Source organism: Nicotiana tabacum, chromosome 4 (genome assembly GCF_000715075.1).
Source record: "Nicotiana tabacum cultivar K326 chromosome 4, ASM71507v2, whole genome shotgun sequence".
Lineage (NCBI taxonomy): Eukaryota > Viridiplantae > Streptophyta > Magnoliopsida > Solanales > Solanaceae > Nicotiana > Nicotiana tabacum.
In genome coordinates, this window is record NC_134083.1 from 10,449,267 (window position 1) to 10,468,236 (window position 18,970).

The following is an 18,970-nucleotide window of genomic DNA, read 5'->3' on the forward strand; positions in this document are numbered from 1 at the left end:
GCCAATCATGGCATGAATCAATAAAGCATGTTGCGACGTGCAGCCCAATCTCATGAATATCCTCACAATTAGGCCCTCGCCCTCACTCAGTCATCAATCTCTCCAGTCTCTCGGGCTTACAAGAATCATGATAATCAACCCAAACAATGATGATATGATGTATCAATAAAAGGCAACAGAGACTGAGATATAATATACAAATAATAGTTGTGACTGAGTACGTAATTGCAAATTAAGCAAATAATTCAACACGCAACACGACCTCTGTAGGTCCAAACAATACCAACTTGTAGCCTAAGCATGATTTCTAACATGACTCGCAGCTCAATTTCTTTAACACGTGGAGAATATACGGATAACAACAAGATTATTCAACTATACAGTTCCACAGAATCGACCAAGTCACAATTTCGTCACCTAGCGTGTGCGTCACCTCAATACCAATCACATAACATATAATTCGGGGTTTCATACCTTCAGAACTAAGATTAAAAGTGTTACTTACCTCAAACCGTGCAAATCTCTACTCCAACAAGCCCTTGCCTCGCGAACCGGCCTCCGAATGCCTCCAATATAGCCACAAATAATTCGATACAACCAACTCAAGCTATATGAATCAATTCTATATGAAAATGCTAAATTATTAATCAAAAGTCAAAAAGTCAACCCCCAGGGCCACGTCTCGGAATCCGATAAAAGTTAAAAAAATTCGGAAGCCCATTCCACCACAAGTCCAACCATACCAAATTTATCAAATTCCAACACCAAACCGTCACTCAAATCCCCAAATTTAACTCTCCAAATCCATAGCCTAAAACTCCCAAAATTCCACCTCAAAAGCACACAAACTAGGTGGGAAATTCAATAGGGAAAAATATTATTGAATAAAAATGATCACAAGTGACTTACCTCAAGAAACCCCTTGAAATCCCTCCCAAAAATCGCCTTAGCCCGAGCTTGAAATGTCCAAAATGACAGAAAATCACGAAACTCTCGATTTAATATTATGTCCAGAGGTCTTCGCTTCTGCGGAGAACTTACCCGCACCTACGGTCTCGCAAGTGTGAAAAACCTTCGCTTCTGCGATGACCACTTGAACCCCGACCATGCACACCTAAGGCCAATCCCCCGCATCTGCGGGTGCGCTTATGCGAGGCCTCGTCCCTTTTTTCGGAGATTGCTGCCACATGCCCCTTCGCACCCGCGACCTTATTCCGCATCTGCAATCGTGCAGGTGCGGCCCAAATCATCGCACCTGCGATCACTGCCCAGCTCCCTAGCAGGCCGATTCTGCGCTCACCATGTCGCTTTTGTGGTCGCGCACCTGCGACCAAATTCCTTGTAGGTGTGATTGCACCAGACCTGGTGCACTTCAACAATCCTTCAATTCCAAACTTCGATTCGTTAATCATCTGAACTCCACCCGAGGCCCCGGTACCTCAACAAAACATATTAACAAGTCCTAAAATATGATACGAACTTAGTCGATGCCTCAAATTATATCAACCAATATCAAAAACACGAATCGCACCTCAATTCAAGCCTAACGAAAACTAAGAAATTCCAACTTCTACAATTGATGCTGAAACATATCAAATCACGTCCAATTGACCTCAAATTTTTCACACAACTCATAAATGACACAACGGATCTATTCCAAATCCCCGAACCAAAATCCGAGCCCGGTAACCACAAAGTTAAATCTCGCTCAAACTTCTCAATTTTCAAAATTTTTAATTTTCCAACTTTCGCCATTTCTAGATTAAATCAACTATGGACCTCCAAATCACTATCCGGACACATTCCTAAGTCCAAAATCACCCAACGGAGCTATCAGAACAATCAAAAATCTATTTCGGGGCCATTTACACATAAGTCAACATCTAGTCAATATTTTCAACTTAAGCTTCTAATCTTGAGACTAAGTGTCTCATCTCATTCCGAAACATCTCCGGAACCGAACCAACTATCCCGACAAGTCACGTAACAATAATTTAGCATAAAATTAGTAGTAAATGGATGAACGGGGTTACAACACTAAAAAATGATCGGCCGGGTCATTACATCCTCCCCCTCTTAAACAAACATTCGTCCTCGAACGGGTCTAGAAACATACCTGTAGTCTCAAATAGGCGTGGATATCTGCTTCGCATCTGTCGCTCGGTCTCCCAAGTAGCCTCCTCAACTGGCTGACCTTTCCACTGCACCTTAACTGAAGCTATATTCTTTGACCTCAACTTTCGAATCTGCTGATCCAAAATGGCCACCGGCTCAACATCATAAGTCAAATCACCATCCAACAGAACCGTGCTGAATTCCAAAACATGAGGCGGATTGCCGATATACTTTCAGAGCATGGAAACATGAAACACTTGGTGTACACTCGACAGACTAGGCGGCAATGCAAGCTTGTAAGCCACATCTCCAATCCTCTAAAGCACCTCGAACGGCCTAATATACCGAGGGCTCAGCTTGCCCTTCTTTTCGAACCTCATAACACCCTTCATGGGTGAAACCTTGAGCAGTACCTTCTCCGTAACCATGTAAGCAACATTGCGAACCTTCCGATCGGCATAACTCTTCTGCCTAGACTGTGCCGTGCGAAGACGATCCTAAATTAACTTAACCTTGTCCAAAAAGAAGTAAAAAAATTTTAATCTCTTTTTCTTCTCTCACTAATTAGACAACAGATCTAAAGAGAATTACAATTCTTATTTGGAGTAGAACAAAAAAAGTGATAGTGGTTCGTCAAAGTATGTTCTCCTCTCTTGACATACTTTGTTTTATACTTGAGCTTATTAGCTTTGGCGAATCTTTGGCAGACCGTTGAAGAGATTTGCAGTCCCAAGGGAATTGATTCTCAGAATTGGATCTGTTGCGATTCATTCCAAGATTAGATATAGGGCTTCCATAGACGATGCTGACTACCGGTCATTTGTTTATTCGAGAAGAGTTTTATCATAAATTCTCCTTAAGTTGATTCTTGATTTATGGGATTGATGGCCTTCCCTTATTGACGCATATCCTCAGCAATCAGGGCAGCGAGAGATCTTGATTCTTCCTTTATTGACGCATATCTTCATCAATCAGGGCAACGGAAAATCTTAGACCTTCAATCATTATCGCTTCAATCATTAGCTTTCCTTACTTGCCTCTATTGATAGATCTTTGCCTTGATTCTTTTGCTTCTTCCTTTCTCGACTTTTTCCATACTTGAATAATAGATTTTCATGAGTCCTTCGTTTTATCTCTCGTGATCCTGCACCATAGCAATATGTTATTTTTTATCATTGAAACTTATATTTAACAATCTCTTCCTTTTTGATGATGACAAAATAATATATAAAAGCAGTTTACTTTCCTGTTATAGTTGATGCTTCTTTTGCTATAGTCGACTTCTTAGTTGACTTCCATGACATAGTAGTCGACTCCCCCTCAAAAAGTGCCAATGTTTGTCGTGCACTTTTAACCTCATATACTGCAGTCGACTCCCCCTTAAAAAATGCTGCTATTTGTCCTACACTATAATTTAACCGTTTCTCCCTTTTTTTGGCATCAGCAAAGAGGGGAAATACACATATATAACAATAAAATAATGAAGACAAAGGCAAGAAATTTAGGCAAATATAGGCAGTTATAGACATGCAGAGTTAACAAAAAAATCCAACGACTAGTTAACCAGTCCAAAGCAACAAAAAGAATATTGTTTGAAACATCCATAACTAACGACACAAGAAGTAAGTGATAGTGTTGCAAATCGCCTCCTTCAGACGATCAAAGTTGGAATTTGCTAAAATGACACCCCATCAATCCTGTCATGTACTTCCTTGAAGGCTTTGACTGCATTTTGTGCTAACTTGAGAATTTTGACCCTTATCTTTGAAACATCGGACCCTGTCTCTTTGGAGATGGCATGAATGTCTCCAACAGGTGATTGAGTTGCATCAAGAAGATCCTTGATGAAGGTCAGCTAGTTGTTAATGGCAGTGAATTTTTCTACAAGATCAGGATCACTTACACTATGGTGGGAACCAAAGGCTTTGACCTTTGAATCAGGCTGAACATTCTTGATTTCTCCCTCATGTTTCGTCACCGAGGAACCCTTAACACACACATACACCATATTGGCAAAGGCTCTATAGTTTTAGGACTTGGTGACAGAGACAAGGGGTATTCTTAGATAGAGATGTTGTGGGCATCCAAAAGATGGGTGATAACCACACCATATGATAGACTGGTGGGGTCATCAGCACTTTCAACCACAAAATTTATAACCCAAGAGGACAGTTTGATTTTAAGCTTGGTTACTTGACAGTAGACAACAAAAGTGTCTTGTTGAGAGAAAGTGGAGAATGAACCAGTGCGAGGAAGAGGAGTCGTTACAACAATGTGGGCCAGAACTTGGGTTTCAAAGCTAACACCACTGGGACCTAACTGGTTAGGGAGGGAATCAGAGGGACACTCAGCTATACAACGCTTGGCTTGATCAAAAGTAATTTCAAAGTCTTCAAGTGAGGTATTTTTGAAAAATATGGGGAAATCAAAATACTTACACTAAAAAAATTGAGTCAAACATGGCACAATCAATAACAATGTGTTTTCCTAGAACCGGGGATTCTAACTTATCAGGCTTGCTAAAGTGGAGATTGACATAAAACATCCTCATTAGAGGTTCATAGACTTAGGAGGGGGTAAAGAGAGGAAATTTTGACCATCCTTGAGAATCGAACAGATCTTTTACCTTACAATTGAGGGCCTCCATGTCGTCAAGATCGATTACTCTGCCATGGGAAATGGGCTTCTCTTTGAGGGCAATGAAGAAATCTCTATTTGGGGTATCCCAGAAATTGAGGTCTGACTCGAGATAACTCGAGAGGTCTACCTTGGATTTCTTGGGGGTAAAAGATTCAAGGGGTCTTCCATGGGTCTTTTATATTTAAAAAATATATTTATATTTTTTTTAAATTACACACTGACCGAAATCGGTAGGTATATTGGTCAAACATTTCACTACAATGGTCAGACTTGCTTATCACTTTTTTTTTAATTACCGACCGATTTAGGTCGGTATATAATTTTAAAAAAATATAAAATATTTTTTTGGTAGTTTTCGTCCGCTTTAGACGGTATTTTGGTCGCTTTTATTGACCGACCAATGTTGGTCGGTATGCTTCAGTCGAATTTTCCTGAATTTCTAGTAGTGCCACTCCACCACAACCCTTGTTGGCATGAGTTTTTTTTCTTTGATCACCTTGGTAGGAAACACAAAATTTTAATTCTTGAACAATTCTTTAAGGACCCGTTTGTCCATGATTTTATTTTCCCTTTTTTCGATTTTATTTTTAAAAAAAATGTATTTGTTCATGAAGATTTGTAAGATTTTGGAAAATTTTCAAAAATCAAATGGTGATTTTGACCATTTTTTTATTTTTTCGGGAAAAAAAATTCACCACTCATAATACTGCTATATTTTTTAAAAATAAAATACATGTCTAAACATAATTTCAAATTTAAAATAAATACTATTTTTCAACTTAACTTCAAAAACTATTTTTTCCAAAAGTTACCATTTTATGTCGAAATGCATACTATACTAGATCCATTTCCCTCCATTCTACATTGTTATTTTAAAAAACAATCATTAGTACTACTATCAATTAATGAATTGATTACGGGAGTGAACTTACAAGGTGATGCATGTGGTTAAAATCATGGTACCGTTTGAATATTTGCTTTGCGTGTGATTCGATTTTCAGACAAATGATATTCACCTTTTAAGTTACAGCAGTAGAATCAATATTGCAAATTTCAATAGCTAGACAAGATCAGGAGAACAATTGTCTCCTTGTAAGGTCTTGATTTAGCAAATACCAAAAAAGACCAAATAGCTATAGTTTTCACATGTTTGATGGACTAACCACTTCTGTGCCCAAAGGCGACATCTCCAAATGCTTCTTTCTTTGTTTGAAAAAGCACGTGCCATCACATTCAAAACCTCCCTTTGGACGGTCCAAATTTTGATCAGCCTCAGCTTGCATGAGGAAATTTTCAGGTCTATACCAACATAGGAGGAGTTGCTACTTATTGCGCTGTCTACAACTCCCTATCATGTATTATATTATATGCATTGCTTAATTTTAGACTTCCATTATTGTTTCCTTATGTCGAGTGACATTGCAGTTAAGCCGGCCTCTAATATTAGGTTTCAAAACAACAATTAGGAAGTGCAACTTAAAAATATTTGGTCATTTATTGTGACTATCTTTTCTACAAATTTAAATAATCCCCAAAAAATTACGTTATCATCAATTAATTACGTAATGTATCAACACATCCCCTTATGTGAGGGCTGATCTTTTCTTTTTTTATTTTTTTTATATCACCAAACTCGTGAAATATAGAAACCTACATTACAAAGGGCAAAAGGTAATCCGATACATTAAACTCTCGCTAGGCGCGGGATTCGAAAATAGGCCGGATCATAATAAGAATCTATTGTACGCAATCTTACCCTTCATTCTGCAAGAGACTATTTTTACGGCTCAAACCTGTGACCTCCTAATCACATGTCAGTAACATTACCAGATACGGCAAGGCTCTCCTTCAAACATACATTATATCTCAAATTCCATGTACGGTACCAAAGATGGAGAAAAAGGGAGAACGAATCTTTTATCTTTTGCTGCAAAAAGGGATTGTGTATACTCTTATCTTAGTTGAAAGGATATAGTCTCCAAAGTTCCATCGACTAAAACAAACATGAGATACATACGTACTATAGTTATGGTGAGGAGTATAATCTAGAGAGGCATGGATGAGGTGGACCAATGAGAATGGGAATGGCCCCGACATGTCTTGGTAAATAGCAAGACAAGATTATAGGTGTGGGGCAGCTATGGTTTGGGACAATCAAGGCATATGCCCCCGCTAAGAGTGCAAAACCAAAATAGACAGCCTTTTGTTTCCATGTGCCCAAATTTAAGTGCAACCTTCCAAAATGACCCAATTCTCTTCTAGCTAGCTTGCTAATTAAGCTCCTTTTCTTTCTGCCTTTTATCACCTTTCTTCTTTTGATCCCTCATCTCTTCTCAACCAAAATCATTCATATTGTCTTTGAATAAGCAGTTACTATAGTCTTGGAACCAAATTGAACCTTCTTTATTTCTTGCTTTAACTTTCTGTCCATTTTAAATGCCATTTTGTAATTTATTTTAATTGTCATTTTAGTTATTCAAATTCGATTCATTTTTTTTTCAAATATTAATGATTAGTACTCCCTACAAATTCGATTCAGAAAAACACATTATTTTTTCCCCTAATATTAATGATTAGCACTCCCTTCGTCTCAAAATATATGTGATATTATTTGACTGGACACAGAGTTTAAAAAGAGATGATAAGTTTTGAAAACACGTTATAGACATTTATTTGAGAATAAATTATCTCACTAAGGGTAAAACGAGAAATTTAAAATTAAATTATTTATAAATATGAAAAGATTTTATTCTATTTTGGACAAACTAAAATTGAAAAATGCATCGCATAAAATGGAAAAAAAGGGAGTACAATTTTCTAATAGATAAATGATAATTTAATCAAACAACCCTTATAATTAATGTTTTGATGGGTACACCAAAATCTAAAACCACATTTAAAATGGACCAGGGAAAATCCTTTTCTTTACCTATGAGGCTTATGGCAGTATGGCGCTATGGATTTCGTGGGGATGGGGACGAGAAAAGAGTTTGCTGCCTAAAAAGTAAAAAAAGAAGGTCATAATATTCTATTCTATTAAAAGAGACACTGTAGCCAAGACAATATCACTGGAATTATTGAAGATCAATCCTCGTGAAACTCTTGTATCCACATGAATGGTCCCGCATTTGACTATATTGGGATTACTTCATCACTTCATGATCCTTCATTTAACCCCACATCAAATTTAAAAATAAGTTCAGAAACAACTGAAAGAGAGTTGTAGAATATAGCAGTTGCTTTTGCCTGCATAAGTGCAAATGATCTCTTTTTAATAATTGTGATATTTCTAGTTTATGGTTACTTGAACGCATAGGCTAATTCTGAATTTAAAGTTTATGGGGTCTGAATTTGTCATAGAACTTATAGATCGTCTTAGTTACTAGGTTCGCAATTAAATATTTATATATATATATTTAATAAATTTTCAAATATAAATAAAATATTTAAATAAAAGTGATTGTGTTCAGTACCCATACACTATAAGGTAGCTCCGCCTCTGCTTGAACATTGCCAACTTTTCTAAGAACACGGGTTAAAAACCTTGTGGAGTATTGTTAATTAGGTTGGTAAAGAATTTATTCAAGGGATTATTGTGATTGGCGAATAGGTGGGGATAAGTTAGGTCTAAAGTCATAATTAATAGTTGAATGAATGACATGAAACGAAAATGATTGAAAGACATATATGTGAGTTCCAGTTAATTTACACTTCATATATATCCTTTTTGACTCATTTTTTGAGGGGTGTATAGGATGCATGATAATACCAACAAGTTCGTAGTAGAGTGACAAGTATTTCTTTATTTTTAATTAAAAATTTTGAATTCAAGATTTGAATATGATATCATTTTAATTAGGAAACGATTAAAGCCTCAAATTATTTTTACTTTTCGAATTCGAATTTAGTTGGATCCCAATAGGAATGCTGAACCGGTGTAACCAAAAACAAATAAACAAAAAATAGCATGATCATCATGAAGGTTGTCGCTACATTGAGATCACTAGCACGCAAAAGGATGAAGAATCACATGATTCTTTCTGAATTTGCGGAAACCCCTATTGGAACTAGGGTCAATGCATGTCTCTTGCAAACCTTGCTTAAATTAGGCATTACATGCAAATATGAATCATTATATGGTGCTAAATTGCTTATTAATACAAGTTATTCTCCACAATATATTCATGCAAAAACATAGACGTTTTCTCCTTACTCGGTTTTTGGACCATATGTTGCAAAATTGCCACGTTAGGCTCTAAACGCATCCAGCTTCTCAAAAAATACATGTACTTGATCCACTTAAGGAAGTAGGACTATGGGATAAATAGTCGATTCTTTGATTTAATTGCAATGTACGGTCTGTAGAAAAGATTTACGCCATCATTTTATTTAAAACACAATAATTAATTCTTTATACAAATACTAACAACCTTAAAAGAATGATAAACAATCTTCTAATAAATAATCAAAACTTTCTATTATCGGTATAATTTAAATTATTTTTAATTAGGGGAAGAAAGGAAAAAAAAAAGAATAAATAAATATTTTAATTCTCTTTGAGAGATCTTCTGCTGTCTGTAATTAAGTATTTGGGAATGAGCTATAAAACCGGACAACCTCAATAATTCATCTAGTTAGTCTTACATACAAGAGAGACAAAGAACCTCTCTCTCTTTCTCTCAAATATAGGAAAAACTGTATCCAGTTAAATTAAATAAGCAGGAATTTGCTGTTATCAAGCAGTGGTTCACAAAATGGAAGCCAGCTTTCACTGGTTATGTCTTCTCTTCTTCTCGTATGTGTTACTGTTGTTTGCACAGAAAGCGATCGTTCATCTCTGGTGGAAACCAAAAAGAACTCAAAAACATTTCTGGAAACAAGGAATCAGAGGTCCTAAATATCATTTCTTGTTCGGTAACCTCAAAGAGATTGCAAGTTTCACTACTCCATTATTATCTCGCCCTTTGCCTTTCTCTCATGATATTCTTCCTAGAGTTCTCCCCTTTTACCATCATTGGAAGAAAATCTATGGTATTAAATTTCTCTTTTATTCATTTTTATTTGTCCTTAAAGGAACCATTTAATTATATGCTCTACTACAGTCTTGCACTTGTTCTCATCTTTATAGTTTAATTCTACAAACTAATTTTGGTGGTATATATATATATATATCAAAAATAAATTGCAGGTTCAACATTTGTTATATGGTTTGGACCAACAGCTCGTGTGACCATATCTGATCCAGCTCTTATTAGGGATATTTTCGTCCTGAAATCGGAGAGCTTTGAGAAAAATGAGTCACCCCCGCTTGTGAAGAAGCTTGAAGGTGATGGTTTGCTGAGTTTAAAAGGAGAAAAATGGGCTCACCATAGGAAGATTATTACTCCAACCCTCTACATTGAAAATCTAAAGGTTATTCACAGATATATTGCTGTATTTTTTTCAAGTTAGTTGTCACTGTTAAAAAAAAGTTTACGTATAAAAATTTCTAACTCTTTAGTATATTAATTTTAATTGTTCTACATATATATAGCTAATGATTCCGATGATGGGGAAAAGTATGAGGGAGATGTTGGACAAATGGTCAAAAACGTCATCGTCAAAATGCGGTAAGGTAGAAATCGAAGTCTCAAAAATGTTCCAAACATTAGCAGAAGATGTGATTACGCGTATTGTATTCGGAAACAGCTACGAAGATGGAAGAGCCATCTTTGAGTTGCAAGCACAACAAATGGTTTATGCCACTGAAGCTTATCAGAAAGTTTTCATCCCCGGATACAGGTAAATATATGATTATAATAAATATATAACGCGTTATGATTTGGTAGTTAGTGTTTTGTGCAGAATCTTGAAACGTACAATTGTAAAGTGAAAAAAAGAAATTGTTTTATATTGTGTTGTGACAGGTTTTTGCCTACTAAAAAGAATAGAATTTCTTGGAGATTGGATAAAGAGGTTAGAAAATCTTTGATAAAGCTTATTGAAGAAAGGAGAAAAATTTCGGAGGATACTCAGGTTTTATTGTCAGACGAATGTCCGAATGATTTATTGGAAGTAATGATCAAAGCTAGTACGAGTAATGAATATACAAATAGTTCAAACATTACAGTTTATGACATTGTCGAGGAATGCAAGACCATCTTCTTTGCCGGCAAACATACGACGTCAAACTTGCTGACGTGGACTACCATTTTATTGGCCATGCATCCTCAGTGGCAGGAACTGGCACGTGAGGAGGTTTTGTCTGTCTGTGGATCACGTGATACCCCCTCTAAAGACGACCTCGCCAAGCTTAAGACGGTAATTAAGCATACATTAATTAAATTTATTACACCATATATACCTTTTGTTTATTCACCATGATCATGCTTTTTGTTAAAACAATCCAACACTATGGTCTATGCATGTGGTAAAGGTAAACTGGAAACAGACCAACACTTTGTTCTGTCAGATAATTCTTCACTCTCTTTTTGGATAAGCTTTTTATATATTTGTCTTACTAATTAGACCGGATCATCAAGCTTTTTGATTTAATTAAATGTGCATTAAAAGTAGAGATATCTCAAATTTCACTATTTGCTTTAATTTACTAATTTATGCGCCCTTCATATTTTTTCCGTAAGAACTTTCCCGCATAAGGTGTTAACGCTGCTAAGTACTAATCGTACAAAAATGTACATTGTTACCATATATGAAGGTTAAATATTACCTACTATAATAGGTTACTTACATGTGCGTATCTATGATTTTAATTCTATGGGTTCAATATTCAAAATTTTTATCATTGAACACATTATATTTTTAAAGTTATGGGTTTATATATACTATTTATTTCAATTTTAGTGATTTTTACACATGAATTTATGCTCCGCGCCGAAAGCACTGGGAACCCGGTAACTCTATGTTGGATCCGCACCTAATTACTTACCATAATTTTAAGCTACCTAACCATACTTGTTACTGTTAATATTACTGTATTATTTAAGTGACCTAATAGTGGTAAAAAAAATTAGATTTTCCTTGTGGTGCCTAGAATACAAACTTGTGCAACTTTTGGTATGTGTTAGTTTTAGTTTCTTAAGATGTCAACTCTATGTTGTAGTGAACTTTTTTTATGGCATGCAGCTCGGAATGATCTTGAATGAATCCCTGCGGCTATATCCACCTGCAGTGGCAGCAATCAGAAGATCCAAATTCGATACACAATTGGGGAATTTCAAATTACCCAAAGGAACTGAGCTCCTAATACCAATTATAGCAATTCATCACGATCCAACATTATGGGGACAAGACGCGAATGAATTTAATCCAGCAAGATTTGGTCGAGGAGTTGCACAAGCAGCAAAACAACCGATGGCATTTATGCCTTTTGGCTTAGGCGCCCGCCGTTGCATTGGACAAAATTTAGCAGTAATGCAAGCTAAATTAGCAATAGCTATGATCTTGCAACGTTTTTCTTTTCATCTTTCTCCAACTTACCAACATGCTCCTACCATTTTGATGCTCTTATGTCCACAATATGGTGCTCCCATTATCTTCCAAAAGTTGTAGTTGACATACTTATATACATGTTCAGGTTTGTACAAATACAAAATTTTGTGTACATTACAAATCCCCAATCTCCCTCTTCTAAATCTTTGCAAAATTTTGACGATCATCCACTGTTTGTTCAGCAGTGAATAGCCGGACTAATGATATAAGCACATTAACAACTGTTGTGAACACAAATAATTTAGATAATACTTGTGGGCCAGTTATTTGGAAATGTTTTTATAAAACAAAACAATTTGTTTTTCTCAATAAGGGCCTGAGTGGAAGCCCATCGAAAGTGTAGCTTTCCGCTTATTTCGGCTTCAATTCAATCGCTTTAAGGGATTCCAGAAGGGGATTTACAAAAATAGCCAGCCGGTGTACATGGATTATACACTGATTATATATAATTATACAAATATTATAACAGGATTATAATTGTATTTCCTTTAATAGGGCTTTGAAATAATAAAGAATGTTTATCAATTATTAATACCACTTTTTAACAGCAGTAACTCATAATTGTTCAAAATCATTCAACTATCAAACACTGTACATTCTCAAATCAAATTTCTGCTTTTACAATACTGGTATAAAATTCACTCTCAGCTAGATATACTATATATAATGGACAAAATACCAGTGATATATACCAACCCAGACATTACAAATTTCTCTATAATCCAGGACCACAGATATCTTCATATCTTCCATTGCCCCATAGTTGACACAATAGTCAATTACCTGTTTCATCACTATATATATAGTCACTGTTTGACCAAAAAATATTATCCACTAATTATAAACCTTTGGTAAGACTAATTAATTTTATGTGATGATGAGTTAAGCCTAGTTAATAATAATAACTTCTGATCTATAATCGATCTATGTGGATAATATTTGAACATCGTTGAAAAAGAGTTAAATGTGATATGTATTTAATGTTCCAATACCAATAATGGAAAAGGAGCATCAATCTTTCAATAATAATAAATAACACTAAAGTAAATAAGGAGAATGATTCACCCAATTTTGAATGAGGTGGATGATTCCTCCTTCTGACAATGGTGAATGACTGACAAATACAAGAATATCGGGATTTATCTTGGATCTAATGGAAAAGGTGTAGAGTCATCAACCATCCAATCTCTTTTTAAAGGTAGTCTTTGTATCTATCTAGAGAGAGTCTGCTTTCTTCCCCATCCTTTTATCCTGGAATCTCTCTTTCTATTTATAGGGACATACCCCCAATTAACCCTAAAAGTACAAGTATAAAAAATATCCAACGGAATATTCTCTTAAAGGTCCTATTACTGAACTAGTCGTTACCGTTCCTTCTGATACTTGACCTCGGCCATGATTGGCTGCTCGACGATGGTTCCCATTAGTTACTAGTCGACCTCGGCCAAATTACTTTTAGCAACACCACTTCGCGAGTGCTCTTAGGCGAATTTTGACACATTCAGTCACCTCATCCTAAAATTTTAACCCTAAAAAGTGATCAAATCCGTCACTCGGATTCTGTTCTGTCTTCAGCTGGATAAACCTGCAAAGGTAGCATTAAGCCATTAACCTCCGTTATCATTGTTGAGACATAGTGTAATTAAATAATTGAAAGTTTGCTCTCTCTAACAATTTAAGAAGAGATGGTCACATGATTTGACATGTTATCTGCATATGTTTGGCTCATGAATAAGAATTGAGTGCATGCACATGTGAGGTTATACCCCGTTGAGTGTAATAATTATGAAATTCATTCATTGTCAAGATACCTGAGGGCGCTTATCCTCGCTGAAGCTGACAGTCCTGAATTTCAACTCTCCTCTGCTGGTTGTAAGTTCATCAAAGATCTCAGCATCACAAATTTCTATTTTACCTTCTTCAGTTCCAGGAAGAGTTGCCTCCGTTTCCTAATAGTAATATATAAGCTGATATATATATTTCCTTTTAAGACATAAAAGTCCAAAAAAATAAAGCAGAATCAACACTTTTGGAATACCATGAAAGAGAAGCTAAGTGCACGTTGTGGAGCACCAACTATTTCTTCATACTCGGCTGCATCGAGCTCTTGCAAATGACGAGGCTGGAACAATTTGGGAAGCAAATGCTGCCTTATGCTTATGAGGAGAAAGAATGGCAAGGGGAATAGAATGCCAGCTATGGGAATCCAAGTCACTCCAAAGACCACAAGCAAATATACAAGTTGGAATATTGTGAAGATTGCAATGTATCTGAATGGTACTGACTCCACAAAAGATGCATGTACCCCTTCAAGAACCCTACCATTATGATCAACTCAGGTTAGTCACATAATTTGTCATATTCTTAAAGAAAAAAGGGCATATGTTATTGTTTGTGTGCATCTATTTGTGATATAAAATATAACAACCCACAGATGATCACTGACGGTTGAACTCGAAGGGGATTCACTATTAAGTATAAAGAGCAACTTTAGGTATTCAACTGTGAGAGGCACTTTTAGGTTAAAATCCGAGGGCATAAAGCTACGAGACCTCAAGGATTTTGTCAAAGCGAACAATACCTCGACAGTTGGGCCTCAACCGTTACAAGAAGTTACTTTTTTATTTTTGTAAAGGGATAATTATATTTTTGGGCCGCCCTAAAAGATAATAGCTGGCAAATATATAATTTTTGTATATTAAGTATAAATATACATATAATATACATAAATATACATATGATATACAAATTATATACATATAATCGGTGCTAGTTAAAAGAACAAGGATTGATATATTTATTTAAGCACTTCAATCTTCATATATCACAAAAATAACTTACTTAAATCTCCTGCCAGGGGTGATGAAGAGAAGCAAGATTCTTTCCCATAGTTGATTTCCTGGCAAGCTGTCAATAGCCATGTATGCAAAATATCCCCAAAGAACTGAGGTTGGTATCTTTTTTATTACTGGAATAGCACCTACTGACGCTGCTACTAGTAGTGACTGCAGTAGATTGCTCACTCTTTGTTCATTGACTCGAACAGGCAAGTAAGCATCAATATGCTTCTCAGGATCAAACTTGCCAATTGACCTTTCGCCATTTGCATTTTCAATTTCATGTCTCATTATTGCCTCTTTCAAGTGTTTCAATTCTTTAGCTACTGCATTCTGCAATAGGCATGAAAGAATAAGATGTGTCAGTGATCAGTATTCGATGCTAGTATTATTTGAAAAGTGAATAATGGTTAAAAGTTGGATAAAGTGGCTCAGAGTTAGGTTTATCTAACTCAAAAACAATGATGCAATTCTGAGAAGATAGACTTACAACAGGAGGACTATCTATCTCTATGAATACAGCTTGCATGTTGCCATAGATTTCAGAGTTGCTAGCTTTTCTCCTGATACTCTCTTTTGCACTTTCAACCATCTTCTTTCGAATCAGCTGGTTAGCAATATGAACTGTTTAGAAATTTAATGTCGTGGCACTAGAGGCAATATCATAAGAATCATCGACAGATTAACTATATTTACCTGTTTCTTAAGAACAGCCAAACTTTTAGTATGCATAGGGGATTGTGGCAGGACACCATTTGAAGGAGGCAATCCAATCAAACCACATAGCAAAGTCTGCGGAGAAGTATCAGCCCTTGTCATTAGTATTGATTATTGAAACAGCGCAAATGATTAGTAGAAGAAATCCACAGATGATAGGAGGATACCATAAATCCCAAGAGTAAGATATCATAATGATAAGCAGAAGGATTCTTTAAGTTGAACTCCTTTTGTTGTGCCATCTGAGAAGCAACACTGTGATCGAAAAAATAGAGTCCTGCTATCATCACAGCTGGTATTATGGCCGCAAATATGTATGCTGGAGGAACCTTCCCCATATCCTGCAGTTTGAGTTATGAGTTAAAATTTCAAGATATCTCAATACTAATTGAAGGAGTAATAACCTTTCAAAATTATTCACACCTTCATTACAGTCCAGTGATATAAAGATGCAGATTCCCAAGGAAGGGGACTATAGAGAGTTCTAGGAATTCCAGATGGAACTTTGTTTGGCACGATTAATGAGAGAGCTGACCACATAAGAACCATTAAAGGAACTCCATAGTCCGCGATGAAGCTTCTAATCCAGCCTGATTTAATATGAAAAAGATGTGATCATTAGAAACCTATATTTTCATTAAGTGACAACACACTGATACCATGTTAGGATTACAAACCTGTGCCATACCACCATGACCTTGCTTTCCTGCTTTTTAAGGCTGTGTAGAGAAGGCCAAAGGTGAATATGATTCCAAGTAGGCCATTTGTATAAAGCCAAAGGAATTGATTTTTCTCTGAACTTGGGTCATCGGATTTAGGAATGTGGAACTCGCTCACTAATCCCTACAGAGTTACATTTCAAACGCATTCTAATTAAGAATCCATTCTTTTATATGTACCAAGAATCAGAGTCTTAAAAAGAATTTCTGTTTCTGTAGTTAGAGTACCTTAATTGCCTCTTGAATGAAAAGTACGGTGATAAGCATGCCAAAAGTCTCCCCAGCAATCCTTGTAAATTTACTAATGATAGAGCAGGCATTAAATATTGCTAGAAGAAACAACATGAGAGCTGTCCAAACACAAACCCTGCAAAAATTATATCACAGATGTGAGAATCATGATTTTTTCTGCCTATCAAACAAACTTATCTGAAATTTAACATATTAGTATAACATACCATCCAGCCCAAGCCAAGTAAAGGGTCTGTCCCAATTCTTCTCTCCCTTTGGCAAACTTGTAGAGGTAACTATACATAATAATAGTAGGTTCTGCAACTCCTAGTATCATAAGAGGTTGTCCGCCGAGTATTGAATGAATGATTCCACAAATAGCTGTAGAAGCTAAAGTTTCCACAGTGCTCAGGCTCCCATCTAATAATGCATATCAAGTTAGTAGAAAAACTAATAGCATCAGAAATGCATTTGATTGCCTTTAGAAAATTGCTTTCATCAAAAAATTGAAAAGCAAAAGAACCTGTATCTCTGCTCAATTGTTCTCCAAAAGCAATCACGGGAAGAGCTGATGAGAAAAATATGTATGTAGTTGGAGCCAATATCCTGGCATATACACACAGAAGTAGCAGTTAGATTAGAACGTAAAAGCAAGAAACACACAAATTTTTCAACTAAAGAAAAATTATATACCCTATTCCAGAACTAATTCCAGCAATCCAATCTTGTTTGTAGCAAGAAACGCGTCCTCGAATATCCTCTGCAATGCCTTCAAATGGAGTTCCGAAACGACTCTTCATCTCTGCTGAACCAAAACAAATAAAACCGAAAAAAAAGAGTATTTATCAATCAAAATACAGAAAACGTAAAATTTAAAACTGTTACATACTACTAGCAGTTTTCATTATCTTCAGCTTATTCTGTTATCTATACATAATAAAATAAAGACTGCCTTAAATAATGAAATACCTCAGCAGGGATAGGGACTAAAATGAGAAGAAAGCTCTGAAGTTAACCAGAAAAGATTAGTATTAATATATCTAAGGCACGACATGCATTAATCTTGTTCTTCACGAGAGACTTGCTTTTGTTGTTTCTACCCAGAATTTAAATTTGATGGATTCGACGTTTATGTTAGACCCAGAATTTAAATTAAAGGGTTTGACATCTATGTTCTTACTACTTAACACATTGCACTTTGAAATAATGGTTAACGATCTAATATTTGTTGAAACTTTATTATTTTTTTCACATATACCATACTCCATATTCTGTTGATTGCACTCTCGATCCACCACTGGATAGAAATGGGGACAGACAAAAAAATGAATGTTCTTAGAAAAGGAAAATAGCAGAACAAGAAAAATGACTGGACTGAGGGGATGTATCTCAATAATAGTATTGTACTTGGCTTTATATACAAGATTCACATTCATCTATTTTCCAGACATTAAATGGTTTGAAAGAACCGTTACTTACCTGATAATTGTCTCACTTTCCCCAGAAAATGGCCGAAAATTATGCAGAGGAAGTTTTTCCTAGAGATTTTTAGTACTTGTTTCTCAGTAGCTTATAGTATTTGCTCGTTTAGAGAACCAAGTTACTTAGTATATATTATAAGAAAAAGAGGAGCTCTTACCTGCTAGTGGGACATTAAACACCTTGCCAAACCTTGTACTTTTGTGCCATTATGTTTTTGGAACAGAAATTCTCTGAAACAACAAAAGACCACAACAATTGGCTAGCTGGCCATATCTCTGAGAAGAAGACAATTTAATTAGTTTAAAAACAATAATGATATAATGGTGTAATACTCAAAGGTCGGGCATGACGACCTGAGCTAATTTTATGATTAAGATTGTGTTATGTATTTCTTTATTCTAGAACTCTTTCTTGACCAAAAATTTGTAAAATTAATTTCACAGCATAAGATTAATATATGGAACCTTGTAGCATATCAAACAAAATAAGGATTTTTTGTTTACAAGCTCTCGCGTTAGCGCCTCTTATTTCACTTAAGCAAGAAGAGAGAAAGTTAGCTTTGAGAAAAAAAGGCTCCATACACCAAAAATAACCTTCTATACGATGATTGCGAAGAGGCAAAATTATTTTTACAGACGACACTAATTTACTATGCTCGAATTAGACAACAAGTTACATGAGGTATTATCTTATTCGGACGAACCACATAAGGTATACAATTAATACACCTTTTAGAAC

The 18,970-nt window shown here is 35.7% G+C and overlaps 2 protein-coding genes across 4 annotated transcripts; one reads left to right on the top strand and one right to left on the bottom strand.

Moving 5' to 3' along the window:
- The first annotated feature begins 9,384 nt into the window (after positions 1–9,384).
- Positions 9,385–12,349, top strand: LOC107806423 (cytochrome P450 734A1). The gene is made up of 5 exons (XM_016630579.2): positions 9,385–9,786; positions 9,944–10,167; positions 10,289–10,536; positions 10,662–11,055; positions 11,881–12,349. Exons 1-5 carry the CDS (start codon positions 9,510–9,512, stop codon positions 12,304–12,306), a joined length of 1,569 nt encoding a protein of 522 aa, XP_016486065.1. The 5' UTR covers positions 9,385–9,509; the 3' UTR covers positions 12,307–12,349.
- Positions 12,350–13,244: 895 nt separating this feature from the next.
- On the bottom strand, positions 13,245–18,520 carry LOC107806421 (boron transporter 4). Of its 3 annotated transcripts, none has more exons than XM_016630578.2 (14): positions 18,390–18,520; positions 17,444–17,552; positions 17,274–17,356; positions 16,978–17,170; positions 16,748–16,886; positions 16,478–16,643; positions 16,224–16,390; positions 15,968–16,141; positions 15,780–15,875; positions 15,574–15,690; positions 15,088–15,416; positions 14,285–14,564; positions 14,058–14,195; positions 13,245–13,831 (listed from the first exon to the last, which is right to left on the bottom strand). In XM_016630578.2, the coding sequence occupies exons 2-14, from the start codon at positions 17,548–17,550 to the stop codon at positions 13,796–13,798; spliced, it is 2,025 nt and encodes a 674-aa protein (XP_016486064.2). In that variant the 5' UTR covers positions 17,551–17,552; positions 18,390–18,520; the 3' UTR covers positions 13,245–13,795. The 3 variants fall into 3 exon arrangements, with proteins under 3 accessions (XP_016486064.2, XP_016486062.2, XP_016486063.2); XM_016630576.2 differs by having other exon boundaries at positions 18,230–18,409; XM_016630577.2 differs by having other exon boundaries at positions 17,444–17,555; positions 18,230–18,409.
- Positions 18,521–18,970: the final 450 nt, after the last annotated feature.